This window comes from Lissotriton helveticus, chromosome 12 (assembly GCF_964261635.1).
Source record: "Lissotriton helveticus chromosome 12, aLisHel1.1, whole genome shotgun sequence".
Lineage (NCBI taxonomy): Eukaryota > Metazoa > Chordata > Amphibia > Caudata > Salamandridae > Lissotriton > Lissotriton helveticus.
In genome coordinates, this window is record NC_136073.1 from 165019004 (window position 1) to 165043814 (window position 24811).

At 41.9% G+C, this 24811-nt stretch overlaps 1 protein-coding gene across 1 annotated transcript in view; it reads left to right on the forward strand.

Moving 5' to 3' along the window:
• LOC144799728 (histidine N-acetyltransferase-like) overlaps positions 1-24811 on the forward strand; it is a 189020-nt gene that overhangs the window by 161281 nt on the left and 2928 nt on the right. Inside the window, exon 3 of the mRNA XM_078671244.1 lies at positions 6467-6691. Coding sequence (XP_078527370.1) covers positions 6467-6691 — 225 coding nt within the window. The remainder of the gene's footprint in view (positions 1-6466; positions 6692-24811) is intronic.

Consider the following 24811-nt stretch of genomic DNA (forward strand, 5'->3'; position numbering starts at 1 on the left):
TTCTTTGTTGGTGGCCGCTCTGGGGTGTCGTGATAAGTAGTCCGCGGGGTTGCGCGACCCCGGTTGATATTCAGCTCTACAGTTATAGTCTTGGAGCTGAAGCATCCATTTTTCAATACTTGGGGGCGGTTTTGTGGAAGTCCCGGCAAACAGAGCTACCAGCAGTTTGTGATCCGTGGTGCCTACAAACGGCTTCCCGTAAACATACAGATGAAAGTGACGGCATCCCCAATGTATGGCAATGGCCTCCTTTTCTATCTGAGAGTAGCAAAGTTCAGTCTCAGTAAGTGACCTGCTTGCAAATGCCACGGGGGCCCAATCTTCCTCCTGATGCGATTTTTGTAGAAGCACTGCTCCCAGGCCTACGGGGCCGGCATCAACCGCAATTTGGGTTATTCGCTTGGGGTCAAAGAATGCCAACGTGGCCGCCTCTGAGAGAGCGCCTTTGATGTCTATGAAGGCTTTATCTTGAAGTGGACCCCACCTCCATGGAACAGAATCCTTGGTCAATTCGCGTAGGGGCACCGTGAGGGTGGTCAGGTCTTTGATGAATCGTCCACAATAGTTAATCATGCCCAAGAAACTCGGCACTTCTGTCACGCTGGTGGGGGCGATGGTGTTCTTGATGTCCCTTACCTTCTCGGGATCTGGATTGACCCCTTCAGTGGAGAATGTGTAACCAAAGAATTGGAGCTTTTTCTTTAGCAACTCACACTTTTCCCTGTGTAGCGTGAGTCCCGCATCTTGCAACCGTCTCAGGACCTGTGTGAGGCGAGCATTGTGTTCGGGCAGTGACTTGGCATGAATCATGATTTCGTCACTTACGTTGATCACCCCCGGGATGTCTGCAATCAGTTCTTGTATGACATTTTGAAATTCTTCTGCAGCGCTGGAAACTCCAAAGCTCAGGCGCGTGTAGCGCCGCAGTCCCACATGAGTTGAGAATGTGGTTATGTTTCGTGACGTCGAGGACCAGTTGATGGTACCCTGACCGTAGATCGAGTTTAGAGAACCAGCATGCTCCCGCCATCTCATCGATAAGGTTGTCAATTGTGGGGGTGATGTGGCGTTCGCGCTTGATCGCGGCATTGGGTAGGCGCATATCCATGCATCTTCTTACGGCACCAGGCTGCTTTGGCTCCCGCGTAACTACGATGGGGGACACCCATGGCGTGGGACCTGTGACCTTTTCTATAATCCCGGCGGCCTCCAGCTTCTTCAGTTCCTGCTCGACTTGGGGCCTTAGATAAAAGGCTATCTGGCGGTGTCGCAGAGTGACTGGTTGTACCGTGTGATCAATGTGCAGATGGACTTCCTTCCCTTTGAACCGTCCTATGCCTTCAAACACTTCAGAGAATTCTTCAAGGAGGTGCTGTATTGATTCATGATGGACGCTGAAGGCAAACGACACAACTCCTAAGTCTTCAGCCGCACGACATCCCAGGAGCATACCTTGGCCATCTTCAGTGACGTATATGTTGGTGTTGATTATCTGCTCCCCATGGCTCACTGATGTCTTGAAACGTCCTAGAATTTTCAGTGGAGTCTTCTGTCCATACGCAAACACCGTGATGGCGGACGGTTGTAGGCGAGGTGTGGGACACATTGTCCGGTACAGGGCAGCAGCCATGATGTTGATCGTGGCCCCGGTGTCGACTACTGCCGTGACCTCCTGCGCCCCTACATTGATGAGGCACTGGGGTAAGCGGCGTACTTTACGGGCTACACTGCCAATCATGTGAACCTTGTGCACCACTCGCTCCTCCTCCTCCTCGTCATCATCCATGTCGCTCGGTGACTTGTCTCCCTCTGGCACTGCATTGACCACTTGTCGTGGCTTTCGGTATTTCTTCGCTCTGCACACCTTCTCAAAATGGTTAAAGCGTCCACACCCCGAGCATCTTTTCCCTTTGGCTGGGCATTCTTCTGGCTGGTGTAGCAGCCCACCACAGTACCCACACGTCTTGACGGTTGCTGTGGTGGTGGGGCGAGGGCCTTTCTTGTTCCATCGCGTTGCTGGTTTTGTGGTCACAGCATTGACCGGTTCCGTCTTCACAGGAGCTTGGAGTGCTGCCTCTATGTGAGCTGCGCAGGCTTTGGACAGCTCCTTGGTGCATCCCAGCCTGAGGATGTCAGCTAACGGTTTCCCCGATTCTTCCAGGATGCGCTGACGAAGTTTCACGGATGCACACCCTTGAATTATCTGACCACGTATTTCTTCCGTTACATCTGTGAATCCGCACGTCGAGGCTAGGTTTTTCAGCCGGGCATGATATGTGTCCAACGATTCCTCAGGAAGTTGCCTGGCTTGTCTGAAGATAAACTTCTCATAGTCCTGGTTAGCTATAGGCTTGAAGTGCCCGTTGCGTGCATGGATTAGTGTGTGGTGGTTCTTGGGAGTTGGTTCTATGAGTGTCTTCGTGATGTTGTGTATGTCTTTGCCGCCTAAGTGCAGTAACATCGCTCTTTTCTGATCTTTGTGCACTTTGGTGGCTTTGAAGAATATTTACACTCGATCCACCCAGTCCTTCCATTTGGGCGCCAGAGAGGATGGCGATCCCTCCACTATGAATGGCTCGATGGGGGGTATCTGCACCATGCTGTGCGTGTAGTCTGCCTTACTACCGTCCTTCTTGACGTCTGGCCCTTTCAGTGAGTGGCGGCACTTGTATGCAACGTGTTTCCTATGAACTGCATGCCCGGATGTTGGCTAGGTTTCTTCCCCACCGGGTTTTCCTACGTGACCCTGGGGCCTCTGATTCTTTCTATGCCATCCGGACAATGGGCTGTGTCCCCTCCCTTCGAGTGGCCTCTGCGTGGATGGTGGCCTTTGGGGTGCGGGCCGTCGTCAGCGCGAATGGGGGGAGGGGGGCAGCCAGGGCTCCACGGTGACCAGCGAACTGTATGGGCCCTCCCAACTGACCAGGCTGATGCAGAGCGGTTTGTGGGCACCTCGCGCTATTTCGCAGCGCCTCGGGTCTCTAGATCCACTTGCTCGGCAGCGCTAGAGGCCAGGCCTTCCACAGCGCTCGGAGATACGAGGAATGATGGAAGAATTTTCCTCTAATCGGGCAGGGTTTATGGCCTCTGGGCTCGGTCGGGCGCGGACGGGCGCAGACGGGCTTGCCTTTGGTGCACCCGCTGCGCGTGTGCGTAGGTATGCTCATTTTATAGCAACTAGCCCGCAACCCTTCCCTACCCTCAAGATGGCTGCTCGCTCCACCGGCCACCTCTGGGGTAGTAGGGTGATTCTCACCGCCGAGCGCCTGGATCGGCTGAGTGAGGTGAGCGGGGGGGATAAATGAAAGTCAGCCTGCCGCTTGTGAAAGTTTTAAAAACAAATACCACAGAGACGAGTAAGGTGCAAATAAGTGAAAAGCAACAAATAAAAGCACTTCTCCCGGCTTTCCGCCTCAGGAGTTTCTAGGAATCCAGGTGAATGTTGATCGTGGAATTCCTGACTGCATTGCAGTTTAGCTGGAGTTGTCCTACCTATAGGATGCTATGCTGTGCTGTTACTAATACACTTTCTACTTTAAATGGACTAGTGGAATTCGCCAGTGAAATAACAGGATTGGTGTCTCTGTTGCATCTAGACCGAAATTTACACCGAGGTAGAGAGACATATACATGCATGTAGATTTCCCTTTCTTTACCATGCACATTCACTTAGGAGGAAACTGAAAACCCCTCTTAAATGTGCACTAAAATCCTCTGACTGGATGTCATGCGCTTTAGTGTTACTATTTGGCAAATAAATCAACCAATGGATTCTACAACATATTTAGAGTTTCCTCCACAGAACAGAGGCTTTTCAGTTACTCCAAAGTATAATGAGATCTTATTTCTCTTTACTTTGTTTTCAGTCCTTGGATTACAAGATTCGCCCGGCATATTTGCAATAACGGACGTATCCTGTAGATCACTTCCATGTATTTATGCATTGTGAATTGACCACGGTTATGTCTATGGTTATTTATTATCCTTTATCCCGGTTGCCAACACACGTACAGCAATCATTTTCGATTAACATTGTGCTGCCAATAGAAAGCTCTCTGCATGGACATTGGACAACTTGTACTACACTTTTTGTGCTACAATAAATAATTTCTTTGATTCCACATTTATGTCAACATGTTATATTACAAAACATTTCATTTACTCTTTCTGTATATCCATGCTGAGCAGCTAATGCAAACACACATTTTTGTTCTGGCTTGAATAAACTTTTTCAAAAATGTTTTTACCATTATATAGAGAGCTGCAAGTGGTCCGCAACCCTGAGCCATTGATGTTTGCTCTGTTAGTCAAATATTTATCAGCTAGCATGTATAATCCACTGGTTGAACTGTCAGCCATGGCATATAGAGTTTCCACCCAAAAAATTGGCATTTAATTCAAACTGGAGATGTGTATGTACAGAAATGGAGATTCATCCACATTTTTCCCAGTTGTGCTTGTGGGACCCTGAAAGACACCCATGGAAGACTGGCTTAGGGTGAAAAACATGTCTACCCTTAAATCTCTTTAAAGTTAGTGATTTTGTTAAATTCTATTATGAAAATATTTCAACCACTGTTCAAAGCAATATACAGATACTACATTTTAAGAGCACCCTACTGTGAAGATTTTGCCAAGGAAACAAATGCAGACAAAGCCTAAGTTCTTGTTTTTTTATATAAATGAAAGTTCTGAAGTCCAGTCTTTCATATCAGTACTTCTAAGCCCAAAACTTGTATTAATTGCCATAAATTACATTCAAAGTGTATCATGCTTCAGGCCTGGTTCCAAAGTGTATTTGTCTTCTTAGTTGGGTCTCGCTGAGTTGGAGATTCGTGACTGGAATGACGCATGTTTTAGTGGCCTTCAAGAGTGGACTGGTCAATTCTGACTTTGCTCCCTTGGTTTGTCCTTTCCCAGTCTGAAGGATGGGAATCCAATCCATGGTCTTAAAATGAATGATTTCAATTGCATATACTGTGTTCCCAAGATGCACATAGCAGATGCACCTCCTGGCAAGTGGTGTCTCACAGGAGGCCGATCGGACTCCCAATCCAGTTTGAAAGAAAGAATAAAGATAGAGAGAAGATGTAGTAAGTTGTACGAAAGGTGAAGAGTGTATAGAGGAAGAGGGGGACAGGATGCTAGGTGGACATTGAAAGACGAAATAAAGAAAGATGAAAGGAATAATGAGAAAGCAAAAGAATGATTAAGGATAAGGAAAAATGAAGGATGAACTGGGAAGAAAGTGATGTGGAAAAGAAAGATAAATAAAGATAAATACGAAGGAAGTGAATGAGGTGAAAATGGGAGATTCACAGATTAAAGGGAAAGTGGAGCAATGGAGTGTAAGAGGCAGCAGATAACAAAATAGGCCAAATGCAGAGGGAGTAAGGCATATACGAGAGCAATGAGAAGAACAGAAAGGAGGATAGGACCAGGAGTAGAAGCAGTAATTGGAGGGGCTCTTGAGAGAGAAGCTGCGACAGTGAGGATGGAAGAAACTGATACATAGAGACAAAATATAAGAGAGTGCGGGATGAAAGTGAAACTCAAAGTTTGGTTTGAAAGCGAAACCTGTAGAGAATGGGATGGGCATTCGATCATCAATTATGTCGGCCAAAGCATTGGGTGGCCCGCATGGAATAGTGCAGTCCAGGCACTAGGATGCCCTCCTTGAGAAATTGTGGCATTCTAGCAACTATGGTGGTGCTTGCACACGTTTTACTGCCATTGACTCCTAAAACTGATAGGATTCTGCAGGCATCTGAGTGCAGCCTACAGATCTCAGGTCTGTAGCTTCCATTCTACAGGTTTCTGTATAGCACTGGGTCTGCCCAACCTGCAGGTCCCGCCGTCTCTTTGCCATACAAATCTATTGGGAATATCACTCAAGTTTTTTAAATATATTTATAAATGACACACACACTTTCATACTTTAATTGATTTGGAGGGTATTTAAAACGTTGCTGATATTTCAGAATATTGACCTCCCTTCCACAAGCACTCTTATAACATGGGAATCCTTCAGGTCACCAACACTATATCTCTGCCTTCAACCACCCCCTATTCCCGCCTCACCATACCACCTCTTTTTTACATGGCTATGCAGCGATATTGGTTACAAATCTCAGACTCCAGTCAGGACATCTCAGACTCGCACACCCTGAATCTCACTGACTAAATATATTCCTCTAACAATAAAGGTTTGGAAAAATCATGAGCATAAAATAAAAAATGCCAAAAGGTTGGTGTTCAACACCAGAATTATTGGCTTTGTCAGTGCTTGTTTTGTCAGTTGTTTTGTCAGTTGGCTAAACAGTGATATTGGTCAGGAAATCTCAGGTTCACTAATGAAAAAGACAGACTTTCACTGACTAAGCAATACTATTGAATTTGGTCTCCCTGCTGTTTCTGTCTGATGTCCTCCATTCTTCCTTCTCTGACTGATTGTCTCATGTTTTAGGTTGCTCTGGAATCAATCTTCCTGGTGGATGGTGGAAGCACTGCTGTTACAGAAGGCCTGAGGGTGGCGCCCTGGGAGAGGGGACGAGGCATCATTCGGCTGATGCTGGATCATGTCCAGGACTTTTTGAAGTCTGAGTTCCCTGCTGTTAAAGTCGTAAGATTAACGAGAATGCAAGACCCTCCCACAGGCATGCTCTTAAAGTACAGGCTGCTGCATTCTAAGGTGAGAGGCCGAGCTGAGGGGCATACTGGGCCAAGAAATATTAAAGGGAGGTAAAATATAGGGATTTAAAGCTAAATAGTAAAATAAATTGCATATGAGAGATGAGAATTCGAGTTTGAGGGCATGCAGGTGAGAGTCTGTGTGCTAGGTTTCAGCTAGTGCACACCACAGCACTCATGCATGCTTTCCTGAGATTTCCCGTGATGCACCACTGCATTCCGATTCACACTTAGTTTCCTGGGGTGTCATGTGCACTAAAAACTCATACCGAATGTCCGGCTAAAAGAACTTAATTAGGACAATTTCAGCATATTATGGGTTAAGAAACACCCACACTTTGTTTTAGAGGATCGGTGGGGTGAGTTAGGCAAGCATGTGTGTCTTAAATAATAAATATTATGTTTTAAAAATGCCCTATGGCACTGGATAGCTTGGAGCCATCCAAGAATTGAGATCCATACAGCAGCAAGATATAAGGAAAAAGCAGAAGAAGGCAAAGCAGTAATTCTTTATAGATGAGGGTGACAGCAGAAAATAATTAACAACTCCCAAACTAAATGGTGAACAGAACAAAGAACATGGATGGAGAGGCTCCTAATAGAGAGTGGAATCAGGCGTGGAGAAGTAGATGCTTCTTAAAGGGGGAGAGTAGTATTTAAGAGAAGATGTTCTTATAAGGGGAAGGGGAGATACATACTTGTTGTAGGAAGGTGTAGTATAATGTGGTGTGAAGGGTTAGGCCTCACCATGCAATACTATCACGATAACCCTAAAAATGGTCCTAGGATTTGGAATAATAAACCCTTAGCTCTGTCCTAGAATGGCAAAGAAAAAGACTCACAGATGATGGATGGAATGCAGAGCAAATCAGCCTCAGTCAATCGATCTGAGTTAAATCCACCGTTCTTTTGCTCACCATACCACCCCAGTTTAGACCCAGCCATATTAAAAATCAGAACAACCAAAGTTCAATGTGGCAAGGCTCTATGCGCAAGGTTCTCAGTAATCCCCACAGTCAAATACAGAAATATCAGAATGTGTGCTAGAAGGAAGTTGATCCTGCAGGGAGTGGCGGCGGGTCCTGTGATTAGGCGCAGCAGTCGGTGAGCATCTCCACGCAATTGTGTACAGAGCCACACACCCGACTCCCATGAGGCACCCTAATACCGCATTCTAAATAATTTCTTTCTACCAATGAGACGAAAGGATATCCTACTGTGAGTACATGGATAGGTTTTAGTGACCAAGGGTAGCGTACACTCAGTATGTGTACACGCCCCGGCTTACTTTCACTGGTCTTGACGAAAACCTTAGAATTACGAGAAAAGGTTGAAACATCTAGACCAATTTATTGCACTTTATTTCATTGGAGGATGCGGAGTGTCAATCTAACCTATCACAGCATCTCAAAGAACACTTTTTAATATTGTCCAGTTGCCCCAGAATAAACATCTTTTAGCAGGTTATATCTGGCCAATTTTTTAAATCACACTTTTTTCTCACCTTTTTCACACAAAAACATAACCAGCTCCACTGTAATCAGGTGTCGCAGTACACCTCAATGGCACTCGACTATTCGGGTGGGACCCCAATGATGAAGCGTGTCACCAGCTAGGTTGGTGAGTGAGGGGTCTTCTACAGAAAGGAGATTTTCCTGTGCTGTGCTTTTTGCTTCCTAAGAATTACCACGAAGACAGTGCGTTGTCTCACGGGTATACTCCTCATTTTTGTTTATTTATCAGCCACTTATACCCACAAAAAACGGAACAGATAATTCTGGTCCTACAACAGAACACAAGTTATCCTGAGCACTACTCAATGTGTATTATGAAATTAAAGTCCAATCCGTCTTCTCTTCACTCCACTTTATTCGTGAGATAGAGATATTTTCATCACAGGTCATTATTCATCCTTCTTTTACATGCTACAATGTTCTTCAAGTAACCAAAAAGGGCTAACACACGTTTCGTCAGATCTGATGCGTCCGCATCTCCGACTTCATTAGGGCTATGAGAAAATAGACAACAGATATCTAAATCACACTTGCAATGTTGAATACGATCACCTTCCATGTGTTCGTTGATCTCCAAGTGATTGGTATAATTCCAAAACACTCTAACACAAGTTGTCACATAAATGACCCTGGTGATGTGTGTGCCACAGAAAGAGGGAATCTGATACAGTGCAATAGTTATTACATACAAAATTTACATAAGACATTACTAATCTCATCAAGTGTGAAAGAAATGTCCACACTACAAACACATCATAATAATTATATAAGTGCACAAACACACATAATCTATTATGCGTAGTAAATAAATCACCACCAAACCCGTGACTGACACCATTTATCTCTTTAATTGTTCAGTATAAGGAGCTCACCTCTCAAATATCTCTCTAGTCCAATCGTATACTGATAAAATAGTTTCCTGGGCAATTTATAGCGCAAAAACATGAGAATCACAATCCAGATGCCACAGTTTTAATAAATTAATACAAGATGCACAAAGTTCCACCATAATTATATGCAATGGTCTTACCGCTATTCCTCTCTAGTCCTCTTATCAGAACACTCCATAACCAAAATGTAATCTTTCTGACCTGTAAATAATATAAATCTCTCAGAAGACTTGTGTGGTACACATCATATCCATCAAACATATTATTCCTACTCCATTTATCCCAATGTTAATGGTACACATTGTCATTATATCAAAATGGACATATGGATTCAAGTAAATCGCTAAACATCGGTGACGGTTATTTTATCTGCCCGATAAATTGGTATCCTACAGGCAGTTGTCCGTTACCTCGGAACTAGTATTAGTACAGTCCAAAAACCCAGCATTATAATGCACACGTAAACCGTGTTCAAAATGCCATTCAATATTTAAAAAAAAACTCCTTTGTGTTACTGAGTGTTACAAGTTATATCGAAAATTGCCAAGTGTTACCCGATGTCTCAATTGTCCACCGAATAACTATCTAAGTGTTCACTAAGGTTCGTTACCAGTACTCACCGAGTTACAGAGAGTACTCCTTCCTCGCCTTCCAGCATCTTGCTCCAGCGCCATCTTGGGAATCTCCTATTTATAGCGAGGCTGAAATTAATTGACTGCGAAGTACCGCTAAAAGATGCTGTAAAGTACTCCAAAAAATTGACTGCAGCTAGGCGTTTCTAAATGTCTATCTTACAATTTGAGTTTTGTGCTCTTTGTTATTTGATATCACAGTATTCATAGTTGAAAACACAGACCCCTATCTTATATAAGATGGCTGCCACTACCTTCCAAAACGGAACGGAGTTCAATGCAGGTTATGAGACATCACTCGTCTCACCTGCACCACAAGAATATGTTAAAAAAAAATGTATTCCAGCCCATGACGATCACAAAGCCAAATGCCTACAAACGCATAACAGGTTTTAATGCAGATTACGAAACTTTCCTCATATCACATACACAATACTGTTATATCCCCAAGATTTTCGTATTACCAATAACATGCAAAAAAAATATTAATAATCTATTCACCTTGCCTAAAATAGTATCTTAGAAACTAAAAAAATATGCGGTAAAAATGTTTATTATATCAAACGCAGCCTGAGTTAAGCCAGATTCCTCAATTACTGAATACTTCAAAAATGTGTGAAGAATCATTGTTGTATATCATAAAAGCAACTACCTGGCCAACATTAGAGACCATGTGGACAAAGAAAAAAACCTCATTACCTCGCAGCTATCCATCTTATTCATGATAACCTTACACCTCATATTCAAACACAGAAGCTACTGGTACTACAAATATTCTGAGAGGTGAACACTCTATCACAGCACAACTAAATTACCCGTCTTAAACGGTTATAATATCACAAAGTAGGACATCATCCAGAAAATGAGAAAAACAGAAAAACAGTTTGGTACCCTTATGTCTAACCTAATTACATACACATTTGTACATTCATAAGTATTTACACTAAATACCTAGCACAACATACTGTTCCTCTTTATACATTTAGGAGTATTTACACAAAATACCTAGCACAACATACTGTTTCTTCATTTATACAACCCTAGTTTTTACACATTTCAAAATTCTAGGTACAGTTGGTCAACATCATGTTCAATGTTTCTACGTTAGCCCACTCCTGTTCATATCATGTACCTAGAAAATATTGCATTTCATGATCTATATTGAGCCCACGCTGTACAGCTTTCAATGTCTTTATCCTGCGTGCCTCATTCTGCCTCAACCTCAACTCCCTATTACGCCCTCTAGGGTTAATAGGTGTCGTCTGTAGACCATGGAATCTAAATTGCAGATGTTTGCCCTGAGCAGTACAGTCTCACATATGCTGAGCTATCGGATACCTCATGTCTCGTTGCTTGACTGCTCTAAAATGTTCCATGATTCTCTCTCTGAGGCCGGATAGTACTGCCAATGTATATCATCTTGCAATTACAAACAAGTATGTATACTACAAACTTTGTCATACAGTCAATGTGGGTCTCGATTTTAAAACTCGACGAACCATTAAAACTGAAATCCTGAATGCCATCCAAGGCCAACCCACACATACTGCAGTGCCCACACTTATACGAACCAATAGTCATAGTGGGTAGCCATGTTTCTGGTTTCAAAGGGGGTGGGTAGCTTGGGCTTATGATCCCTCTTATTGAATTGCCTTTTTTATACGTGATACTGGGATGTTCTCTCACGAGACTCTGTAGATCCCTGTCCATTCTCAACAGGGGCCAATGTCTTTTCAATATGTTATACAATCTATGGGAGTAGGGATGATAATTAGTGACCAGTCTCAAAGTACTCTCCTTATTTCACATACTGGTGTCCGCTCTATCTTTCAATGTATTCATACGCTTTAGTTTCTGTGTTCTAGTTTCAGCCTGATTCACAACATCCTTTCTATAACCTCGTTCAAGGAAACACTTGTCATGAAACCACCTAGTACACATCAGTTAGACTAAACACTCCCTTTCAGCGTGAGGTTTTATTAGTAACAAAACTTCAATATTGCCCAATATGAAAACCCACCCCTATTCCGTGCACCAGCACTCCAAGTGTTAAATATATAATTGCAGGTAAACATGTGATGTTTATAATGTATTTTATGTGCAGGATATTGAGACCCTACGTGCTTCATGTAATGTTCAAAAAGCGATCTTTTATACTCTGCTTTTGTACCGGTTGTATTCAGACATTGTGAGGTTTCAGGCACTCGAATTACACTGCTCGCAAACAGAAACTCTGACTTTCTAAGTCTCAAGCAAGTGGGATGTTTCAGGCTCCAAGCGGAAAGAAATCTCTGGCTTTTCAGCGACGTGCATTGAAAACACACACTGCGTCTTAACGTTCAGCAGTCAGCCGGATGTGGCAAGCTATAAATAGCCACACCTCGCTTCTAGAAGGCGCTTAGCCTTCCGCTGCTGATAGGAGCAGCACCTGATTCTGGTTGCACAGACCTGCACTTTCTTCTCGTCGTGAGTCTTTTGAAAGGAACCTTGGGTCCACCTAAGGAGAGGAAAGAAAGAAACAAGCTAAATACTTTTTAATTGACGAGCCATGATGTCCATCGCAAGGAAGTTACAGCGTTATTGAGTGTAACACTAAAAGACATTTTTTTTGAGAAAACAACATTGTTGCCTAAATTAAAGGAAAAACCAGTGAGGACATTTCTACACAAGTGATTTTGTACTAGAAAACCAGAAAGACTTTATCTGCAAATGTTCGTGTTATTTTGATTATTGTATATGTATCTTTAACCAATCTTTTTTAGTGCCAAGTGATGTGAGTGATGGTGAGAGATTAGCAGGAATATCATAAGTAAGTAGTTTGGTCAAAATTAACACAGAAGTAGTATGCTTATTTAAAACTTGAGGAAAGATAGTAATCTATATATATTTTATCACTACAGAGAAAGCCCAAATTCGTGGAGACAGCATTCTTTCAACTCCTTTCAAGTCTTCAACCACTCAACGCACCTGAGATCTCTTCACCCATCACTCGACAACAGGGACCTGACGCAACACACCTGTAAATCGCAGGTAGGAGAATGTAAACACAATCTGCTAAGAATAAAGTCTAGAGATAGAGTAGTAATGATTAGCGTTCATATTTAGAATCTTATTTAATGCTCCTTAATTCTTGTTGCCTCACAGGTCGACAACAGGACTTCTGTAGCATCCAGGATCTGGCCCCTCCTCCCTAACTTTATCGCGTATCCTAGTGAGTAGTTACTAAACACACATGTTGTTCAATAGGGATTTGGGAAGTCTGGCACATAGTGTCTCTGCGAACTTCAACAAGACACCTTACAGGTAAAGAGTGTCTTACTAGTCTAACAGAAGGCTAAGCCCACGGTTACCAGTTTGCCCAGACGCTATAGACCCCTTTTCACAAATATCATTGAATGATATAGCTGCCATTTCAACAGATACATAAGCAGAAAACGCAGCTTTAAGGAAGGATATGTCTGAAATTCAAGCAAATATTCAAGCATCTGCACCACGCAGTTCCACCGTCTGGGGGCCTTCTATAACTAAACCAATTTTAAAAACTCCAGTGTTTCAACTCACTATGCAAAATCTGTACTCTAGTTCTTCTTCTTCGCCTACTACAAAAATTCAAGTAGTAACACCTGTTGCCCTGCCTTTGGCTCCACCATCAATGCGTTCTACATGCAGGTGAAGGGGACCGCCATGGGGTATCCTTATGCCCCAGAGAGGACGGTCCTCTTCATGGACCTGTATGAGGAGCGCTTTGTGTATCGGAATAATCCTTACCGAGAACATATAATAACATGGTATTGTTATATCGACGATATTTGGTGCCAGTGGAACGGTTCAGAAGAACTCCTTATCCGTTACCACGAATGGTTAAACATGAGGCACCCTCGCATAACATTCAGCATTGCCTACAGTCAGACACGTCTGACTTTTCTGGATGTTGAGGTCTTCCCACAAGGACATAAATTGACCACCACCTTATTTCGCAAAAGGACTGATAAAAACACAATACTCCATTATCGGAGCTTTCACCCTCAGAGCTTGAAAGCCAATTTGCCTTACAGTCAATTGTTACGAATAAGGCGAAATTGTTCAAGAAAGGAGGACTTTATGGCACACTCAGAAATCCTTTGTGAACAGTTGAGAGTTAGGGGTTATCCTAAAAAAATGTTAAAACATGCCACCAAACGCGCTTGGTTCACACCCAGGGAAGAACTACTAACTAAGAAAGAAAAAAAAACCTTGGACAAATTAGTATGTGTAACTACATATGGTCCATATACAAATAAATTCAAAGCAATCATACTAAAAAACTGGCATTTCATTTCCAATTTGGAGATTCCAATGGAAAGACCTCTGTTCGCCCTTAAGAAAAACAAAAGCATTAGTCAGCAAATTATTCAAGCAGACTTGGGTATTTCCAAAGTAAAAGCGGACCTATGCTCTCTATGGAACCTTAAACCTGTTGAGGGCCACCACAAATGTGGGACATGTGTATCATGTGCCAACACAATTGAAGGAGCGCTGTTCGAATTCAATTCCATCAAATGGACCCACAAAGAGTTTACTAATTGTAAATGCCGAAACATAGTGTATGCCATAATTTGTCCATGTCCAAAATTGTACATTGGAAAGAGCAATCAACAAATCAATCAAAGGTTGGCACAACATCGTTCAAGAATTAAACAAAAAGTGCTGACCACCCCAATGGTTCAGCATTTTTTGGAGAGCAACCATACAGAAAAGGATTTCAAGTGGACAGTTCTTTCGGGCATAAAAATTCCTCCACGAGGAGGTGATGTAGAAACAATATTGTTGAGAAGAGAAGCTTATCTGTTTTTTAAAATTGAACTGTGTGGTCGATGGTATGAATGAGATGTCTGAATTGCAATAAGTAATTCGCTAAGTTCTCTGTCTTTGATGACCGTCTTGATTTATCATGTCCACGAGCATGAACACCCACATAATGACATGCAGCATTAGTAACACGGTAGTAAAACAAATTTGACCAAAGTTCCATTTCACCATTCCATAAACCACCCTGAAACTGTGGCCATTACGAGTTGGAACTGCACATTGACTACATCTCCCATAATCCTTTTAACCTAATCACACGACCTCATTAACTATTTCCGGGTCAAGAGCATACATACCTCCCTACGAGTAAAGCGTTGCGTAACGCTAGCAGAGTAAACGAAGACGGGCGAGTGTCATGCCACAACCCTTAATAAGAAGGTGAGACACCCCTTATGGCATTAAAGCTTTATTCAATATTATGAAGTCAGCGCAAACATTAATAAGTCAAATACTGACCCTCTTGGAAATCTTTTGCACTTGTAGACAAAAGATGTCCGTGAAGCACTAACGCGGATGCGGTCTTCACAAGCTAACAGTAACTAATGGAGAGCATGAAAAGAAAATAAAGCGGCACAACTGGCCCACTAATTAAGTTTTGAACCGACAGGCTTTATAAACAATAATGATACTTGGGGCATTCAACAGCTAAAACGCCTGTTTACAATCTTTAACAGACAAGCGCCACCGCTGCTCGAATAGTGAATATAACTCAAAAGACACGAGACTAATTGTCTGCTGCCGACCACAACTAAACAAACAGTAAGTTATTTGGCCGTTTGATTACAATTGTACCACACTAACAAAATAACTAATTTGTTACATTAAGCAACCCGAGACAAACGGTTGTCTCCTTTCCCCATTTAGGATTATTGGGTGTTTTAGAAAAACATCAAGAGTACTGAAACAAGAAACAAAGTGTCCTTAACGGACAAAGGTAATTATTGAACTCACCAAGATAAGGTTAGACAGAATGAAGGAGAAGGTAAACACACTTAATTGTTCCTTCTATATTATTTGACCGGTACCCAGTCCAGCCCTGATGAAAACCCCGGGAAATCATTAACCGGTTTGGAAACGCGTTGGCTTTTTTATGAACTTTCACACATATCCACAAAGGGCCATTAGAACAATATGGTGCAGCAGAAGCTACACTTCTTTTTTTTTAAAAAAGATTGTCCCTTGTGAGAACAGTCCCTAAATGTACTGAACATAAGAGATTGGACTGTTAGGTCAAAAAAGCACTGGTGCACTTTTGCAATGAATATTTTAACTGCATGGAACTGTTTATAATTAATTTGTTGCACATTTTTGGTATATTGATCATCTGTGAAAAATTGTTTTATTTTGAAATGTTTTGTATGGTGTCAAAACTTGGCCATTTTGAAAGCCACAATTGTTTAAATTGATATGTGTAAAAAACTTTTTTGATAAATACGTTAGTGCCCACGAATAGATGTATCGAGGCACATAGACTGCTTAAAATTAAGAGCAGCCTTGAAATAATCGAGACCAGGTGATAGTTTTGTGATTTGGCTCCACCAGAGCGCTTTTATGGTGACTAAATTCACAATCTTTATGAATCAATGCCATCTGCATTTTATAGCAAAACAGAACGCTTTCCCTGATGATTCTTCAAAGGTAGTTTTTATTCTTTCATATCTTGTGGGAGATGCTGCTCTTTGGTGCGTCCCCTTTGTAGAATGAGACAATCCTATTCTTTATGATCTGAGACGTTTCAAAAATACCATGAGAAAGTTATTTGCGAACCATGTATTTGTTCAAAGTGCTGATCATGAGCTTTTGAACCTAAAGCAGGGGACTTCCGATTTGTTAAATTACATGCCACGATTTTATAGACTAGTAATAGAAGCAGAATGGTCAGAGGAAAAGAGAGTATCTCTCTTTTACTGAGAGTTGCAGGATGATTTTAAAGACATGGTAACTCAGATTTTAGATCCCCCAGAGGATTGTGAAGAATTTATAGATTTAGTGGTAAAACGAAATCGTTTGTTAGAACGAAAAGGTGAAAAGGGGCGGACTCACCACATTGGACGATCAGATCACAAATTATTCACTTATAAGGACAGGTCAAATTCTAAAGGAAAATCTACACCTAAAGAAGACATGGGAGAACCTATGCAGATGGGAACGATCAGAGGCCCTCTCACTAAAGAGGAAAAAGATAAAAGAAGGAAATTGAATCAATGTCTCTATTGTGGTAAACTTGGATATTTTGTTAAAGAATGTCCAAGTAAACCAACTAAGTTAGAGACCAAGTCAAGTGACGTAGTTGTCATTCAACCGTCGGAAAACTAGAAAACTCGACAAAGGGCGAGGTCAATTTGTCGAGTGAACACGCTAGTTTGGCCTCTACCACACCAGGGTTAGCTGCCCATCAACTTAGCATAAAGATTGTGTTGCGATCCTTAAACACTAATCAAGCTTGGTCTGTGGATGCTCTCATTGACTCGGGAGCGACTGGAAATTTCATAGATACTCAATTTTTATTGGAATTAGGTTTACAAACCTTAACAAAGAAAAATCCAGAAATCATAAGAGCAGTAGACGGAAAGGAACTCACATCTGGTTTGATACAACAACACACTGAGACACTCCTTATGACATGTTCTACTAAACATTCTAAACAAATAACTTTTGACGTTATAGATACACCAAAGTTTCGTCTCATTCTAGGAGTACCATGGTTAGTTCAACATAACCCCAAAACAGATTGGGTACAGACAACCATAGTGTTTCATTCAGAGTATTGTCAACTTAAGTGTCAAACATTAGAACATCAGATACAAGGTTATGATTTCCCAAGGAATTCAAAGAGCGTATTACTCTTAGAAGGTGTACCTGCCGACTATTCAGATTTATTGGATGTGTTCGTTAAAAAAAAGGCTAACACATTACCTTCGCACAGGGATTTCGACTGTCGTATGGATCTGATGCCAGAGGCAACATTAACGTGCATTCGTATTTACGCCCTCACGGAAAAAGAGAATGAACATTTACGAGAATATTTGGATGAGTACCCTGCTAACGGATTTATCCTTCACTCAAAGTCTCCTGTATCATCTCCACTGTTTTTTATACCCGGGGAGAGTTGCCCTTGTGTATCGATTATAGAGCATTGAATAATGTAACAATAAAAAATCAATACCCTCTTCCCTTAATTCCGACACTGTTAGACAAATTAAGGATTCCACTATTTACACAAAAATGGACTTACGTGGGGCTAATTATCTGGTAAGAGTTCGAGAGGGAGACCAATGGAAGACAGCATTCCGGACCAAATTTGGTCTTTATGAATATCAAGTAGTGCCCTTCGGACTTTGTAATGCCCCGGCAGCATTTCAGTTTTTTATTATTGAAGTGTTACGAGAGTTCTTGGATATATGCTGTGTGGTCTACATTGACGATATTCTTATATATTCCAAAGACACTGCTGAACATTTTCAACAAGTGCACGCTATTCTTCAACGGCTTTTAAAACATTCTCTGTATGTAAAATTAGAAAAGAGTCTGTTCCATTTCACCAAAGTGAACTTTTTAGGCTACATACTTAGTCCAGCAGGAATAGAGATGGACCCAAAGAAAATCCAAGCAGTACTAAATTGGCCTAGCCCTTCCTCAGTTAAGCAGGTTCAGAATTTCTTAGGGTTTGGCAACTTTTACAGGCGTTTCATACATAATTTTTCTCAAATTATAACACCAATAAAATTATTGCGTAAAAATACCAAATTTGAGTGGATTGCTTTGTCTGAACACGCTTTTTAAGAATTAAAGAAGCGATTTACTTCAACAATTTTAATGCACCCAGACCCTGCCTTACCATTTATAGTGGAAGCTGTTGCCTCTCAATTAGCTATTGGAGGCATCTTGTCACAAAGACATAACTACACTGGTCAATTGCACCCTATTGAAAATTACTCAAGGAAGTTGTCAACCACAGAACAAAATTATACCACAGCAGATAGACAATTGTTCGCTATAAAGGCTGTATTTGAAAAATGGCGCCACTATCTTTTGGGAGCCCGGCATCCTGTTACTATTTACACAGATCCTCGTAATTTACAAACCTTACTTTTAGTGAAAGCTTTACCTGCCCATCAATTACGGTGGTCACTGTTCTTTAATGATTATAATTTCATAATTACTTACCGACCCAGAAAAGAGTTGGTCTTACAGAAGGAGTGAACACAATACAGGAAATAACACAACCTATTCTACCTGCACAATGTTTTCAAGTAGGAATCACTTCTAAAGAACTAATCAAAGCCATCCAACAGGAATTATGTACTAAAGACAGAAAGGAATGGGAAAACCTACATCTCAACTTCAGTGGAGACAAAATGTTTTATTTATGAATGAACAAATCTTTGTACCATCTACTAAGTTACAAAAGCAAATAAATAATACAATTACATCATGACAATATGTTGTCTGCTCAGTCTGGAAATACAAAAACCTATCATGCAATAAAAAGACACTTTTGGTGGCCATACATGTATAATGACATCCAAGATTGTTAATTCCTGTGCTACATGAATACAAAATAAACCAGTCGATCATGCTCTCAGCGGTTTATTAAAACCATTACCAATACCTCCTCAACCCTGGCACACAGTATCTCTCGATTTTATTGTAGAGCTCCCTAAGACAAAACAAGGGTTTACTACTATCTTAACGGTAATAGATCATTTTACTCGAATGGCACATTTCATACCCCTGAAAAAACTTCCATCTGCAGTAGAAGTATCTCAAGTCTTTCTAAAGGAAATAGTGAGATTACATGGAATTCCCTCCGTAGTAATCTCAGATAGGGGTTCTCAATTAATTTCTCATTTTTGGCAACACCTTGGGACATAATTACTCATGGATGTTCGCACTTCTAGTTATCATCCGCAAAATGATGGTTTAACAGAAAGAACAAATCAAACCATAGAACAATACTTGCGTTGTATGTTATCTGAGTATGAACAAGAATGGGCAAATGTAATTTCGGCTTTGAAATTTGCATATAATAATTCAGATTATTTTTCCTTTAATATGTCTCCATTCTTTTGTTGTAGTGGCTATCATCCTAAACATATTCCTAAGAAGGATATCAGTTCATTATTGAGCTAAAGAATGGTGATGGATTAAACCCAGATCAGTTGACTTGGGGTGAGTGTTTGATTTGCTCAAACGCTCCGTCCATCATCCCCTTTTGTATCGCAAAGCTATAAATAGCTACACCCAGCTCCTAGAAGGCACTTAGCCTTCCGCCGCTGATAGGAGCAGCACCATATTCCGGTTGCACCAATCTGTGCTTTCTTCTCGTTGTGAGTCTTTTGAAAGGAACCTTGGATCCACCTAAGGAGAGGAAAGAAAGAAACAAGCTAAGTACTTTTTAATTGATAATCCATGACGTCCATCGCAAGAAAGTTACACCGTTATTGAGTTTAAGTCTTGAAGAACAATTTGTTGAGAAAATCGCATTGTTTCCTGAATTAAAGGACAAAACAGTGAGGACATTTCTACACAAGAGATTTTGGACTAGAAAACCAGAAAGACTTTATCTGCAAATGTTGGTGTTATTTTGATTATTGTATATGTATCGTTAACCAATCCTTTTTAGTGCCAAGTGATGTGAGTGATTAGCAGGAATATCATAAGTAAGTGGTTTGGTCAAAGTTAACACAGAAGTAGTATGCTTATTTAAAACTTGAGGAAAGATAGTAATATATACATATTTTATCACTACAGAGAAAGCCCACATTAGTGGAGACAGCATTTTTTCAACTCCTTTAAAGTCTTCAACCTCTCATCACACCTGAGATCACTTCAACCATCAGTCGACAACACAGACGTGACGCAGCGTACCTGTAAATTGCAGGTAGGAGAATGTAAACACAATCTGCTAAGAATAAAGTCTAGAGATAGAGTAGGAATGATTAGCGTTCATATTTAGAATCTTATTTAATGCTCCTTAACTCTTGTTGCCTCGCATGTCGACAACAGGACTTCTGTAGTGTCCAGGATCCGGCCCCTCCTCCCTAACTTTATCGCATAGCCTAGTCAGTAGTTACTAAACGCACAGGTTGTTCGATAGGGATTTGGGAAGTCTGGCTCATAGCGTCTCTGCAAACTTCAACAAGACACCTTACAGGTAAGAGTGTCTTACTAGTCTGAAAGAGCTCCTTGATGTCCTCCAGATTAGAGTTGAATGTGTGTTCCTGGTTACAGTTTCTACGTGCCCGTAGCATCTCACCGAAAGGGATGGAATTAATTTGACTCTTTGGATGAGCACTGTCAGCGTGCAACACTGAATTGCACGAGGTGGGCTTACGGTGCATGAGACTATGGATTTGATCACCTGAAATATAAAGCTCCACATCCAGAAACACTAGTTCTGTTCTACTCCGAGTCATGGTGAATGCCATGTTAAGGTCATTATTGTTAAGAAACTCAAACAATGTATCTAGCTTGAGGGAAGAGCCTGTCCAGATCATTTACAATCATTGATAAATCAACCCCAATAATGTATGTTGTCGGTCCACTCACGGCCACAAGGTTGCCAGATATGCACCACCTCGAACCAGCCCATGGCAGGTTGGCGAAAGACTGCGCAAACCTGGATCCCATCGCGGTACCGCATAGTTGCTTATACCACTCTCCATTAAAGAGAAACATGTTATTAAGTATTAGCTTTGACATCTCAATCAACATCTCAGAGTGAGCCATGTTCTCCACTTGTCGTTTATCAAAAAAAATGTTCCAGTGCATGCAACCCTTTTTCATGTTCAATATTAGTGTAAAGTGAGACAACGTCAAAAGATACTAGGATCATACCTGGTTCCCACCTTGCATCACACAACATATTTAACAGATGCTTAGTATCGCATATATTCGAGGGTAGATTTGATACATGTGGTCGCAAATAAACATCAACATATTTTGAGAGTTTCTCTGTCTGTCCCCCAAACCCTGAAAGGGTGGGTCTACCTGGGGGAAATTGGAGTGTTTTATGCACCTTGGGCAAGGTATCCAGACAAGAAAACCTAGGACGATCCACCACTAGGAACATATATTCATCCTCATTTATGAGCTCACTATCACGCCAATCTTTCAAGTGACCATTGATAATGCGGTTGATTTCGTATGTTGATTACTACTCAATTTGATGTAACACTTATTATTTCTAAGTTGCCAAAGATCTCATTATCATAATCAAATTTACTCCTAACCACCGTACAACCACCTTTGTTGCCTTGATATAATTGCGATGGGTACCATTAACATTGGGATAAATGGAGTAGGAATATTATGTTTGATGTGTCCCACACAAGTCTTCTGGTAGATTTATATTATTTACAGGTCAGAAAGATTACATTCTGGTTACGGAGAGTCCTGAATAGAGGACTAGAGAGGAATAGCGGTAAGACCTTTGCATATAATTATGGCGGAACTTTGTGCATCTTGTATTAATTTATTGAAACTATGGTATCTGGATTGTGATTCTCATGTTTTTGCGCTATAGATTGCACAGGAAACTATTTTATCAGTATACGTTTGGACTAATGAGATACTTGAGAGGTGAGCTCCTTATGAACAATTAAAAAGATAAATGGTGTCAGTCACGGGTTTGGTGGTGATTTATCTACTATGCATAATAGATTGTGTGTTTGTGCACTTATATAATTATTATGATGTGCTTGTAGTGTGGAGATTCTTTCACACTAGATGAGATTAGTAATGTCTTATGTAAATTTTGTATATAATAACTATTGCACTGTATCCAATTCCCTCTTTCTGTGGCACACACATCACCAGGGTCATTTATGTGACAACTTGTGTTAGAGTGTTTTGGAATTATACCAATCACTTGGAGATCACCGAACACATGGAAGGTGATCGTATTCAACATTGCAAGTGTGATTTAGACATCTGTTGTCTATTTTCTCATAGCCTTGATGAAGTCAGAGATACGGAAGCATCAGATCTAACGAAACACGTGTTGGCCCTTTTTGGTTACTTGAAGAACATTGTAGCATGTAAAAGAAGGATGAATAATGACCTGTGATGAAAATATATCTAACTCAAGAATAAACAACGGAGTGGAGAGAAGACGGATTGGACTTTAATTTTTATAATACACATTGAGTAGTGCTCAGGATAACTTGTTTTCCAGATAAAAATCAGTCTTGACCGTGTGCCTCATGGGAACAGTCCAGCCTGAACTGCCAAGCCAGGTCCTCCTGGGAATGGAAATGAGCATCCCGGAACCGTTTTTGGAGCATCATCCCTCATCAGCCAGGCTAGCTTGAATCCAGTGGCACAGTGAGCCCGGGATCCACGTTTGGGTATACCCGGCTCACTTAGAGCGAGAAGGCTAAAGACACACAGATGATGGATGGAATGCAGAGCAAATCAAATATTCACCCGCAGTCAATAGACCTGGGTTAAATCCATTGTTCTTTTGCTCACTATGCCATCCCAGTTTAGACCCAGCCTTATGCAAACAATTTTGGATTTAGGCCCAGATCTCTGTACTGGGGTGAATGTATGACAATGTTCTGCATTCTGTCCAATTGTTCTGTTTTTGCATTTGTCACCCTGAGTGGGGGGGTTATGTCCAGACAAGGGTCCCATGCTCTCCATGCCACTGGAGTCAAGCTATCCTGGCTGATGAGGGGTGAAACCCCGAAACCCGGCCTAGAATGCTCGTTTCAAGTCCAGGGAGGGCCAGCCTGGCAGTTCGGGCTGGAAGGATCCCATTGGGTGCACAGTTGAGACTGATTTTCATATGGCTGGGTTCACACTGGAATGGCATGGGCAGCAAACAAACTATGGGTTTAGGTCCAGATCTCTGTATTGGGGTGAGTGTATGACATTGTTCTGCATTATGTCTATTAATTGTTCTTTTTGCTATAGTGGCAAAGAGCAGTCAGGCTTTACTAGAGGAACATGTGTTAAACATTTCAGAGCACTAACATGGATGATAAATAATTGAAATGACTCAATAGTAATCCGACACCAATTTATAAAAATAAATGTTATTTGTATCTTAATTTAGACACCAAAACTTACAGAATAGCATACATATAACCAAAGTTATAGGTTTTAGAAGAAAACATAAATCACAACAATTCAATACTGCCAAACATTTGTATTGCAGTCAATGGGAAAAAGTGGTAGTGACAATCAGTCACTTGCAGGTCGAGTTGCGTGGAACCCACAGGGGTAAAAGTCATGTGTGGGTGCCAGCCCATGTTATTCTACAGACTTAGGGGCCGATTAGGATCGCGGACGGACTTGAGTCCGTCCGCGACCCCTGAGGAGGAGGGAACGTCCGCAAGGGCTGCGGCGTTCCCTCCGATCAGATTAGGATGTGACCGCCAGGGTGGCGGTCACATCCTCTATATTTAACATTGCGGCGGATGCAGCTTCAAGCTGCACCCGCCGCAATGTTAAAAATGCATGCATCGCATTTGCATGCACAAAGCAGCAGGCACTGCGCAGTGCCTGCTGCTTTGTGCATGCAAATGCAGGGGGGTACCATAGGTACCCCCCATGTGCACCCCCCACCCCCCTTTCACCCAGGGGGCCCGCAACGGGCCCCCAAAGTGAAAGTCCGTATGCTTTTCCACGGCGGAAAAGCTGCCGCGGAAAAGCATGTATTCACCACCATCCTAATCTGATAGACACCGCCAGCCATGTTAGAGCTTTTCCGCCGCGGTCAGAAGGCGACCACGGCGGAAAAGCTGCGGACGGAATTCCAGACCCACCAGCCATCCTAATTTGGCGGTGGGTCTTTGGAGGCTCCGCAGCGGTTTTTCCGCATCCTCCGGGCCGGCGGTGGTTTCCGCCGGCCCGGAGGATGCGGAAAAACCGCAATCATAATCGACCCCTTAGTGTTCTTTATTTGTAAAGGCCACGAAAGGGCCATATAAACTAGTACTTACATGTCCACACCTTTGATATAATGCACCCTATCTCCTAGGCTTAAGGAGACCTTCCTTAGGGTTGACAGGCGTATATTAAATACATTTCATTGTCATTGCCACACATTGTGAGAGCAAAGTCGGGTTCGAGCAGTTTGCACTGCTCCTGCAGTCTGCAGTGGTAGGCCTGCTGTCAGTAGTTTACTTGTGTCACTCAGGGTTGCAAAAATAGTGCTGCAAGCCTTGGGGACCCTTTAACTACCTATGCCCTGGGTACCACTGGTACCATATACTAAGGACTTATA